Raw genomic sequence first — 12,528 nt, forward strand, 5'->3', positions numbered from 1 at the left:
CCACTGCCACCACCATGGTGTGCCCACTATTCCCACCACTGCTGCTGCCTCGGGCCCTGTATGCGGTGATGATAGAAAGGAGGAGGGGTAGGTCAAGGCCAGAGTTGGTGGCCACAACACCCCTTGTGGCATCCCGACCCTGCTCCCCCTTGCGCCACCATCACCTGCAAGGAGTAAGGTGGGGGGACGAGGCCAGCTCCAGTGGTCTGCCCCCCACACTGCATCATCATGGCCTGCAAGGAGCAGGACAGGGGAGAACCCCTGTTCCATCTGCTCCATTGCCTCTGCCTCCAGGGAACAGGGCAGGGGGGAGCCAGGCCAGTTGGGCTGGCCTGGGCCTCCCTCCTACTCCATCCCCTGTATCCCTACCATCATGGCGGCACTCCACCGCTGCCAGCTCATTTTGGAATGCTTGTTCGCACTCTGATTGGCTGTTTGGTAGCCAATCAGAACGCAAATAAAGTATTTTGGACAGAGAGAGAGACAAACTTAGTCTTTTATAATGTTAAAGTGTACATATAGCTGTTATTTTGCTCCTTTGGGATCCTTTCCAATGAATTATTTGTGTGTCTGGCCTCAGGGTATATCTTTACCCTATCCAGGTAACTACAGAAGAGACTGAGAGCTCAAGAGCAGCTGTGGAAGGCACTCCTGGAGGGCTTCACTGCCACATTTTTAGGTTTGGCATGTGTGAGTGAGAGTTGATGGGTCTGGTGTATTTGATAGCGATGCTTAATGGGAGGGCTGACAGTGCAGCATAGATATATCTTGAGACAACTACCACTGCAGCAGGGCGGTGGTTGATGTTTTGCCTTGGCATGCAGTTTTAATCATGTAATTTCTCTTTTCAGGTTCACAGAAATGAATCTACTTCAAGTCAGGAAGGAAATCAAGGTAATAGTTTAGAGTTAAAATGCTTCATAGGAGAAAATGGGTACACAGGGCTGACGAAACAGCTGGAGTAAGTAAATATAACTTCAAGTGATAATTAGCCCAGGAAGCACATGTTGACAGTGTTCTAGACTACAGATCACCTTATGTTTTTAGGGTCAAATTGGGGATATCTCTGTACCATATACTAAGTCTCTAATTTCATTATTTTCTTGCTGCCATTGGGAAAAAAGTAGAGGCCAAAAAATCAAGCCATTACATTGAACATTTAGATGCCTTGGTGAGAAGACTGGAGAGCATGTTATTGTGGCATGTACCCAACAAGAGAACATAGAATCTTCTGCACAATTTTCCCATCTTGTGCAGAAGCTCTTGTGTTGCACTCAACCTGTTTCCCAGACTTCTGACTCTCTGGACATACTCTGAAATTATTATTAAAAAAAACCAGGGGAGCAGGGGGCAGAGACTAAGGCTAATGTGATATATATGATAGCTTTCAATAAACTGGTGAAAAAAATGGAAGAGTAGGAAAGAATGAAGGAAAAAAAAAAAGACATTTAAGAGTTATTTATGTCCTTAATTTCTTTCCCAAAATCTTTCATTGCCAAAAAGCAAATTTGCCTAGTAAAATTAGACTTTTTTGTATCAAAAGAACCCCCCCAAAAAGGGACAAAATGAACTGTTTTTTACAGAAATATTTTTGTAAAGAACTTCTGATTTCTAAGTCAGTTCTAAGGCTATGAATTTAGCCACCTATTCAGCTACACTGTAGCAAAACTATAGTTTAGATCAGGGAAAACTACATTTATAGATAGGGACCTACCAAAATCGCAATGTCATTGAAATTGTGAAATCCTGCAATGTCTACAAAATCTGCAAAAAACCCCAAACCAAACCAAACCAAACAAAACAACGAAAAAGACAACTTATTGAAAATAAAATGTTGGCTCTCCAGGGGGTACAGCATTTCTTACAGACTGCTGGGAGGCAAAGTGGGGAGGGAGGATTGCTGGCACCAAGGGCAGCCCAGGATGGCTGCCACTTCTGTCCCTCACTGCTGATTGGCTGAGGGCTGTCTCTCATGTGGCCCTGCCCCTCACTGCCAATAGGTGGAGGGGGCAGGGCCACATATCAAACAGCCCTTGCAGCCAATCAGCGGGGTGGGGGGGAGGGGACATCTGATGAACAGCTCTTGCAGCTAATCAGCACCCAACCAGAGGTGTGGGGAGGCCCCGCTGCGATCAACTTACGAATATGGCATCTCCCCATGAAATCATCCGGTCACTTCTTTGAGTTAGGTAGATCCTTATTTATAAATCACTTTTATTATTGTAGGGTCTTGGGTCCAGCTGAGAATGGGGCCTTACTATGCTGGAGATGGTACTAACTAGTTTCTGCAACAAGCTAAATGCTTAAAAATGGTACTAAATAGTTTCTACATCTAAATACAAAAAAACCCTAAAGTATGAATTAGCCTGTGCATCAAATTGTTTAGAGATGAAACAGGCAAGCTGGACAGAATTGGCAAAGGGAATGTGACAACAGCAGATGACATCTACACTGCAGGAATATCAGCATACCACGACGTGACCTCCTAAAGTCTCACAGTAGCATATAGTGGTCTCAGTGCTGGGATAAATAATCAGGGTATTGACCCTTCTGTGGCTGTTTTAAAATCTTATCCAGACACTGGGATGTCCCCAGACACTACAGTTTCCAATTCTTCCTCATCTCATCTGTGCATGTGAACAGCTTTTATTTATTTCTTATACTTGTTCAGCACAGACTCATACAGACCTGCAAAATAATCCAGTTTGTTCAGTGTTTTTCAGTTCTTGACAAATATTGGAGCTCAGTTTGTGACTAAAGTTTGAATACTAGGGCCAGGTTTTAGTTTATCAGAATGGGTTCACCCTGTCCTAGCAATTAGCAGATTTTACTGAAATTAAAAATTAGCAGATTTTACATTGTTCTTCCTGAGTTTTAACCAATTTCATCTTTTTGCTAGTAATTTATACCATTCCCCAAGGTAGTACAAATTGGGTAAAAGTCTCAGTTGCTGCTGTTCATTGCTGTTCATTGCTGTTCATGTCATCTGGCTGCTGCTAACACTGTGCTCTCTTTTATATTGATGTAGAGGAGCTGATGGTAAATGAAGCAGAAAGGGAGATGGATGAGAAGGAAACGGATTGTAACCAGCTAACATTCTTCCCTGCCCTACATGAAAGTTTCCACTCCGAAGACTTCTTGGAACTGTGTATAGAAAGACAAATTATCCTACAGGAATTTGTGGAGAGTGAAAAGGTAGCATACAGTGAACTTTTTTTTTTTGTGGAGGTGGCATTTCAGGATGAAGAGGGGCAGGGAAATTTGCTCTTTTAATCTGCAAAGGACTTGGAGTATACAGCAAGCAGCATTGTTAATACTGATCTGTCCCTTGCATTTTGGCAGCATCCACAATTTTCTAGATGTAGTCCAAATGCAGAGTGTGTGGTTCCACAATGTTTGAGGCAGCACCAAGGACTTGGAGTGTACATCTCAGGAGTCAAGGAAGGTTCCAAAAGCTGCAAGATAGGATGGTCAGGGCTAGGTCCAGACATGGCTCATTCAAGGCTCCTGCCCTCTTCTTCCACTGCCAGAAACCTTTCCTGACCTCCTGAGCAGTGTCCTCAGTACATGTCACTCACCACCTCCATAAGAACCCACCAGTTTTGTAGAGGTGACAGTCCCTATAAATGCTCTCCTCTACTTCTGATGCAATAGGAGACTTTTCTATTCTCCCCTGCTCTCATCTGCCCTTCCTCTCCTTCCATTGATCACTGGACCAGACTCCCACCCTCTGAGTGCCGAGTGTTACCTGCTTTCTTCACATGGCTTTGCTTCCAATCTTGACCTTCCCCTATAGTGTTTTCCTGCAGTAAAACCCAGAAGACAAGGGAATCAGGGCCTATAGACTGGAAACATGAAGTTGTGGCAGAGGAGAATTAAGGCAGAATTGGCTTTTCCAGCAGTTCTGACCTGACCCTTTTGCCAGCAGCCAGAGGGACTTTCTTGCTAGATCATTCTCACAAAAGTCATTTCCAAACCCTAAGAAGGGTGATAGTCCATGATCAGAGTGTTTGGCCATAGGGAACCCCAAGGGTTAGCATTCCACCGAACTCTAATAGTGAGAACATCATTTTACGGTCTCTGTCCTCACAATGCTTCAATTGCTGTGCATGAACGTATGAGAGAGTGAGCTCTATCTTTTATTTGTTATGTCTTATTAGTGCTGCCAGATTTGCTTGGTGCTTTTCCAATGTCCAGGGGTCGCATTCTTTATCTTGAACATGATGGCTTCCTTGTCCCGTTAGAGCTGTTGATACTGTGTACAACAAGGCATCATAATTAAACTTCTGCCTCCTTTCCTTCAAACCCCAGCAGAAAGAGAAGGGCATGAAAATGTGACATGTATTTCCCGTACATAGCCCTGGTCTCATTTCGAGTCTTCAGGCTCTCTCTGTCTTCCATGTAACTCCACAGGAAGCTGTCAGAAATACCAGACACGTCTTTCCAGCAGCAGCCATTGTACTGCTGAACTGACAGAAGTATTAAAAAAGCAGTAGGGGGTGACATTAGCTGTCCTGTGCTCACTTAGTGCACCACAGTCCTGCCTTGTAAATGACTGCCTCGTGAGCTGTTTGCACTCTAACCACACAACTGGAACCCGCTTACCTAATGCCTTGAACAGAGATGTCATTGCGATGCCTTGGCAGCTAGTAGATTGATTTCCGTAGCACAAGACTGCCAGGGCTCTGGAAAGTACTTGCTGTTTTATAATGTTGCATAGGATTTTACTGCAATACAATCAAAGAAAAACCTTTGTAACTATCCAGTTACATGTACTGGTTTTACCGAGAGATAAATTGACAAACTCTCTGCTGATGTAGTACCAACAAAGTGAATGATATTACTCCCAAAGGACAGTTAGCCTGGTCATTCAGATGTTGCTTCTGTTGGTTCAGATCAGAAGGAAAACCAGTGAAGTCAGTGTAGTTACAGAACTGTCAAACCAGGGTAGCTGAAAGCAGAATCTTCTCCCTTAGGTCTGATTTGTTGTTTTATCCTGTTGTCAAATTGCATACAACACACAGATTGCTGAGGCTATTATGCATTATGTGAATTAATTGTACATGTTAAAATAAATTACATGAACAGCTTACATGGCTTTCTCATTCAGAATGCCCAGAGGAAGGAACCTGATAGGAAAAACCCGATGGATGAGGATTGGACATGGAATAGAAGCAGATGGGGGTGGTGTGTCAGCAGTTGTGTAGGAAGGAAGAATGAGGGAGGAGAATTGGCTGTAAACTGTCTGAGATAGGGCCTTTGTATAGCACCTGGCACAATAGGGTCTGAATCTAACTGGCTTCTAAACACTACTGTAATAGGTAGGTTAAATGAAACACAGGAACTACATTAAAAGAGCATTATTAAGGTTGTAAAGTTAGGTATCCCAAAGCTAGGAAATTCCAAAATTGAGGTCACCTGTTCAGCCTTAATTCACCCCCTTTATCCATATGCATTATGATCAAGTGTTTATTCATAGATTTATAGATTGTAAGGCTGGAAGGGACCTTGAAAGATCATGAGGTCTGGCCCCCTGTACCAACCAGGAAAGACAACTGGGGTCAAGTGACCCCAACAAGGTGACCATCCAGTCTCCTCTTGAAGATGTCCAGAGTAGGCGATTGCACCACCTCTGGAGGGAGCTTATTCCAAGTCTTTATACCCTGACTGTAAAGCAGTTTTTTCTAACGTTGAGTCTGAAACAGTCTTCCAGGAGTTTGTGGCCATTACTTCTGGTTTTCCACTTGGGTGCCCTGGTGAAAAGCTGTTCACTGAGCCCTTGATGTACTCCCCTAATGTAGCGGTAAGCTGCTAGCAAGTCCCCTCTGAGCCTTCTCTATTTTAGGCTGAAAAGTCCCAGATCCCTCAGCCTTTTCTTGTATGGCTTGCCTTGCAAGTCTCTGATTATACAGGTAGCTCTTTGCTGGACTCTCTCAAGCTTGTCCATGTCCTTGTTAAAGTGTGGCACCCGGAATTGGATACAGTACTCCAGCTGTGGTCTCACCAATGCTAAGTATAGCAGAAGAATGACTTCTTTGGTTTTGCTGGAGATGTATCAATTGATGCATGCCAGTGTATTATTTGCCCTACTGGCTACAGCATTGCACTGCTGACTCATATTCATACTGTGGTCTGTGCTTAAATTATAATGTGCTGTTTCTTCCATAGGTCCCTGGCATCATTCAGTACACAGAATAACTGGTGCTCACTGAATAGATAGTTAACTCAGTATGTTGCTTTCCTCTCATTGTTTATTGTGTGTTGCCAGGCCTTATTAACTGTACAGTATTCAAGCCTTGCACTTAAAAAAGAACAATTAATTTCCTCATGGGCTTTCCAAAGGTGTATGGCACTAGTATTTGAGTGCCTCAGGCATTACTTTGTCTTCCTCTGAGGTGGGTCAATACTGGATCCCTGCTAGATGGGAAACTGAAGCCTAGAGAAGTTAAAGTTATTAGTATTCGCTAATTTGGGGCACCCAAATTTGGGAAAGTTAGGACCTCACTTTTCATAGTGCTTAACACTACACGTGCTGTTTTTTTCTTTCTCACTTTGCTTCTATCCTCTGGTTCAAAGTTGCTTCATGTTGAGCTGCACCCAGTGCCAGATGTTCCCCTCAGATCAGACGAGGATGCTCCTCCCAGCTTTCTACCTTGATGTCAAATGACTCCATATAATTTTTGTACACATCATGGTACTGCCATAGAAGGTGACCCCACTTTCTAACGCCATCTTGAATCTCACTATATAAAATATTCTTGGGGATAGAGACTTTTCCCATTCTCCTGACATGTCTGATGTATCACAACCTCCTCTTTTTGATAGTGGTTTCTAAGTGTGTCCGTCCTGTACACTCTAGTGTCTCTGTGTTTAATATTCTGTCTTGTCACTTTATAGTCAGGATCTTATGCAGACATCTCATGTGGAAGCTGTTCAGTCTCTTGATGTCCCTAGCATACATAGTCCATGTTTCTGAACCCTAAAGGGACTCAGCCCAAAGGGGAGGGGAGTTCAGGATGTGTGGTTGCTCCTCAAGGGAATGATCCTCGATGCACAAGCAAAGTCTATCCCATCTCAGAGGAAAGGTAGCAAAAGGGCACAGCAGCCCCTGTGGCTCTGCAGGGAACTAGTGGATCTCCTGTGTCTAAAAAGAAAGGCCTATAAAGGATGGAGGATGGGATCCACCTCCAAGGAGGAATATTCTGCACTGATCCGGACCTGCAGAGACCAAACCAAAGAAAGCCAAGGCTGCGAATGAACTCCAATTGGCTACAAGTATCAAGGACAATAAAAAGTCCTTCTTTAGATATGTGGGCAGCCAGAGGAAAAGCAAGGGCAACATTTGTCCCACCTGGTTTAGCAGGAGTCCACTGACAACCGACACCAATGAAAAAGCCAACTTGCTAAACGGGTACTTTCACCAGTCCCAAGGGATGCCCTTGCCCATTATGGAATGGGAAAGCCTGGGTGAGGGAGATTCCTTACCCTCCATCAATGCTGACCTTGTGAAGGAACACCTTGAGAGGCTGGACACCTTCAAGTCAGCCAGCCTGGACAGCTTACACCCCAGGGTACTCAAGGAGCTACAGAGCATCATAGCCCAGCCCCTGGCATGGATTTTCTAGAACTCCTGGTGCTCTGGTGAAGTGCCTGAAGATTGGAAGAAGGCCAATGTGGTGCCTATCTTCAAGAAGGGGAGGAAAGTGGATGCAGCAAACTACAGGCCCATCAGCCTGACCTCTATCCTGGGGAAGGTCCTAGAAGAGATTATCAAAGAGACCATTCTCAACAGACTGGCCGATGGCAAAATCCTGAAGGATAGCCATCATGGGTTTGTTGCAGGTAGGTCTTGCTTGACCAATCTTATTTCCTTTTACGACCAGGTGACCTACCACTTGGATGAGGGGGAAGAGATTGATATCTTGACTTTAAAAAAGCCTTCGATCTGGTATCCAATGATCACCTCTTGGCAAAACTGGCCAACTGCGGCCTCGGCTTCTCCACGATCCACTGGCTGGGGAATTGGCTACGTGGTCAGACCCAGAGAGTGGTGGTTGACAGAAGACAATCATTGTGGCGCCCTGTAACCAGTGGGGTCCCTCAAGGCTCTGTTCTTGGGCCTATATTGTTCAACATCTTCGTTAATGATGTGGACATTGGCGTTAGAAGTGGACTGGCCAAGTTCGCCAACAACACCAAACTTTGGGGTAAAGCGTCCACACCTGAGGACAGGAGGGCAATCCAGGTTGACCTCGACGGGCTCAAGAAATGGGCAGATGTTAACCTGATGGCGTTTAACACCAAAAAATGCAAGGTTCTCCACCTTGGGAGGAAAAACCCACAGCATGCTTATAGGCTCGGCAGTGCTACACTGACTAGTACTTCGGACGAAAGGGACTTGGGGGTCATCATTGACCACAAGATGAACATGAGCCTTCTATGTGATGCTGCAGCTAGTAAAGCAAGCAAAATGCTGGCTTGCATCCATAGATGCTTCTCGAGCAAATCCCAGGACACCATTCTCCCATTGTACTCGGCCTTGGTGAGGCCGCAGCTGGAGTACTGCATCCAGTTTTGGTCTCCACAATTCGAAAAGGATGTGGAAAAGCTTGAGAGAGTGCAGAGGAGAGCCACACACATGATCAGAGGTCAGGAAAACAGACCTTACGATGACAGGCTGAGAGCCATGGGACTCTTCAGCCTGAAAAACCTTAGGCTCAGGGGTGAGCTGGTGGCCACCTATAAGTTTATCGGGGTGCTCATCAGGATCTGGGGGAACATCTGTTCACCAGAGCCCCCCAAGGGATGACAAGATCGAACGGTCACAAACTCCTCTGTGACCATTTCCGGCTGGACATACGGAAGAACTTCTTTAATGTCCGAGCCCCCAAGGTTTGGAATAGACTGCCACTGGAGATGTTTCAAGCACCTTCTTTGAATGCCTTCAAGAGACATTTGGATGTCTATCTTGCTGGGATCGTATGACCCCTGCTGACATATGAAAAGTTTGGTTGAGGGACTTGTCTGGCTTCCCACAATAATTATGAGGGAGAGGTAGGGATAGAATCCAGTTTCCCAATCCATCATTTTTTAATGCCTGGACCATGATACTGTCTTTTCTCATAGTCACTTGCCTCATTGCCTATACATCTTTCAACTTCTGTAGAAACTAGGACAGGGATCTGGCAAGCCACAGCCTCTTTCACTGCAAAACCCAATTCATCCCCAGAGCAGGTGCATCTTGCACACCATAGGAGGGAGGTTTTCTGGAAAAACTAGCATTTGATCACAAAACTAGGAAGTGTCTCATGATGCATCTACACCAGAAAACTTGAGTAAGTTTGTATAAGCAACCTTAGTTCTGTAATTTCTTAAGGCTCAAAAACCCCCAAATTGGAATAACAGAAATTTGAATAACAGACCTCCCCAGGGTCTGCTGGCTTCCCCATGCTCCCCTCCCTCAGCCTCACCACTTGCTGCTTAAGTAGAAATCCTTTCCTCCTCTCTCCCACAGCCCGGACTGTAGCCAACATACGCTATGCTAGCTAGTGCTGTGTAAGGCACATAGGCCAGTGTCTGCTTAGGGCTTTTTGGAGGTAATCGACAGCTCAGAGGGTAATGTCCCTACATTCCTTCCTTTGGAAAAAAGCTGTTTAAGAAGAGCCTAATCACAGCCTCCTGCTGGGGCCTGGCCATGCCCCCTCAGCTCAGCCCTGGGGAACTGAGGGCTGCTCTAGCGCCCCCCGGTTTCTAGCCTGAGCCACTGCAGGCATGTGCCTGCATTGCTGGGGTGTCTGTCTGGTTACAAAACTGATTTAGCCTAGCCAGGTTAGACTAACCTGCAAAGCTTGAATCAATTCAGGCTCAGGCTTTTTGAATGTCTGTCCCTAGCCTTACTGTGGAGCTAATTAGGTAGCTTCACAGTAAGTGTCTTGAGTAGACATGCCCAGTTTGTAGTTTTCTGGGTGTTCCAAAGTCTCCTACATTGCAAAGGGAGGAAGGAGAGCTAAGTCCATGGGCCAGATCTGACCTTGGGGGATCCGCATTGATTGAAGAGGAGTCACAGCAGCAAAAAATGTGAGCCCCTGTGTTTGCAATGAGGGATCCTTTTGTGGGTGTCTATTCAAACTGAAAAGATACACTTGAAAAATAAATCTACTCCAAAAAAGTAAGATGACAAACTTCATCCTGAAAATGGCATTCACTTCAATTCCTTCTTGCATCTGAATGGGTAGAACAATCCAGAAATATATTGCTTTAGGCAATACCTTAGAAGGTAATTATTCAATTATTTTATGTCACCTTTCATCATTGATTAATGATTCTAGCAACCGGTGAACTGGAATCTGTTCTGTTCTGACAGAGGAAGAGCTTATTTAATTTATGTTAATTTTGGGTTGGCTGGTGTCTCAGTAGATTGAGACCCTGTAGGTACGGAGTGGCTTGGTGAAGAGTCTCTTGTACACTTTCTGTTTGTTGGACTGTCACTACTCAGCTGGAATGAGGTTCATTCTGAGCTTAGAATAGGAAGGGCTAACACAGTCATAGAGAAGTAAGGGTGAAAGGGACCTCAAGAGCTCATCTAGTCCAACCAAGGATTGAACCTGCAACCTTGGTGTCATTAGCATTATACACTAACCAACTGAGTTAAAAAAACAAGTTTGATTTCTTTCCAGTTGTCTATAAATATATGTTTTTCTCCTGGAGAGGGGGCACTTGTTTTAAATCAGCAATTCCCAACTTTTTTTGCCCCATGGCACGCTTACCTAAATAAAAAAGCACCGCGGCACACTGGACGCAATGCAGCCAGCTGACACCGATGGTGGGGGGTGGCGCACAGCCAGCTGGACAGCATTTTGGGCTGGAGCCACACTCCCCATCTGTCTGTGTCTGCAGCAGCAACAGGTGATGGGGGGAGGGATGTGGCTGCAGCCAGGCAGGGGGCGTGGCTCCAACCCAAAATGCTGCGGCACACCTGGGTGTGTGTGACAGCACACCAGTGTGCTGTGGCACAGAGGTTGGGACCCACTGTTCTAAATGAAGTGGGTTTAACATTTGTGACAGGCATTGGAGAGCTAGGGAGGCAGAATGCACGCGTTAAGTTGTAACACAGGCCCAGTGCCTGAGGAAGATTCCATTCTATCGCATGCCATCCTGCTGGCTGGCCAGTGTGCCTCTGTCCTACCTTAGATGCAATTGTGTAGAGGTACGCCAAATCAGAGACCACCAGTAAACCCTCATAGCACATGCATGCACATGCACAAGTAATTGTGATTTCTGTAGTCTGCATCCACTTACTACTCAAGTGGAAGTTGGGGACAATTTGGAGGCCATGGAGCCTGCCCCATGCTTCAGGGTGGATCTCTTAGTTGACCTCCTGCAGACTGAGCCTCTTTATGTGTCACACTGACCTGCCTGCATAAGTGGGAAGGCATTTGTTCATGGCAGAGCTCCAGAGGATTCCAGCTTTTGCCCTTTTGCCTGCAGGGATGCATCTTGGTTGTCTGATGCAGCACTCCCAGTGGGTTCAGTCCTGATGCCACTGTTAAACAATGCTCAGATCTTCACAGGTTGGCTCTGCATGTGTCTGCTGCCAGCTGGCCTCTCCTGTCTCTTGTTCCCACCCCAGCTTTGACTGGCACCCAACTGTAGTGTCTTCCTTATGCCAGCCAGTCAGCTCTTTCACTTCTTTCCATTTGTCCAAGGATAAGCCTACGCAAGAGAGTAGCACCACTTTAACTGCACCACCAGAGTATTCGAACCCTAGCACCTAGACTGGTGTCTTATACCAGAATAGATGTAGGAATGGAAATAAATTTTCATTTACTTTTACAGAGAGGGAGCTGCATCCTGTGAGGGTTTGGCCAGAATGTAGGTGGCCAGGCCCTGAAGGGCAGCCAGGAGGTCAGATAGATATGGTTATGGGAGTGTCAGGTTAGGCTTTGGATCATTAGAGCGGGGAACGCAGGATCAGGTTCCAGGAAAGCTAAGATGGAGATCTGAGAAACGTAGTTTGGAGTGCAAACTGAGGTCAAAAACCAGGAGAGTCAGAGAGGCAGGTGCCGAGTTCCAGGGGTGATCCAAGATCAGAGTCACAAAAAGCCAAAGCTAAGACAGGAGCCAGGAGAACCAAAAAAAGCAGCGACTGTGAGGCTTGCTGCGCAAGAGCAGACTGAGGCTGTTGCTAAGGTGTGCTTGCAGCCTAAAACTGCAGATATGTTTAGAAGGGCTCAGTGGTGCTCTCAGCAGCCAATCCAGGTACAGAGAATTGGGACAGTCACATTACCCCAGGATGAAGGGCAGGTGTGGAAGCTCAAAAGCTCAGCCCGGCTGGGCCTGCCTGATCAGAGGCCCTGATGCATCCCTGCTACAACTTGTACCTGTAAAACTAGAGCAGTAATGTGCTCGCACCCTCACTGACAGCTCTACTGACACAACAGTCAAGTATTGACCGTGCAGGACACCTTTCTGAATGTCCCACCATCTGCTTCCATTCTGTCATCCACTGCTCCAGCTGCCCCTTGGCTT

At 45.9% G+C, this 12,528-nt stretch overlaps 1 protein-coding gene across 1 annotated transcript in view; it reads left to right on the forward strand.

Annotated features, from left to right (window-relative positions):
• WDFY4 (WDFY family member 4) overlaps positions 1-12,528 on the forward strand; it is a 287,362-nt gene that overhangs the window by 178,995 nt on the left and 95,839 nt on the right. The window contains exons 42-43 of the mRNA XM_019499474.2: positions 852-894; positions 3,029-3,195. Of these exons, the coding sequence (XP_019355019.2) occupies positions 852-894; positions 3,029-3,195 (210 nt within the window). The remainder of the gene's footprint in view (positions 1-851; positions 895-3,028; positions 3,196-12,528) is intronic.

The sequence above is a fragment of the Alligator mississippiensis genome, chromosome 6, assembly GCF_030867095.1.
Source record: "Alligator mississippiensis isolate rAllMis1 chromosome 6, rAllMis1, whole genome shotgun sequence".
Lineage (NCBI taxonomy): Eukaryota > Metazoa > Chordata > Crocodylia > Alligatoridae > Alligator > Alligator mississippiensis.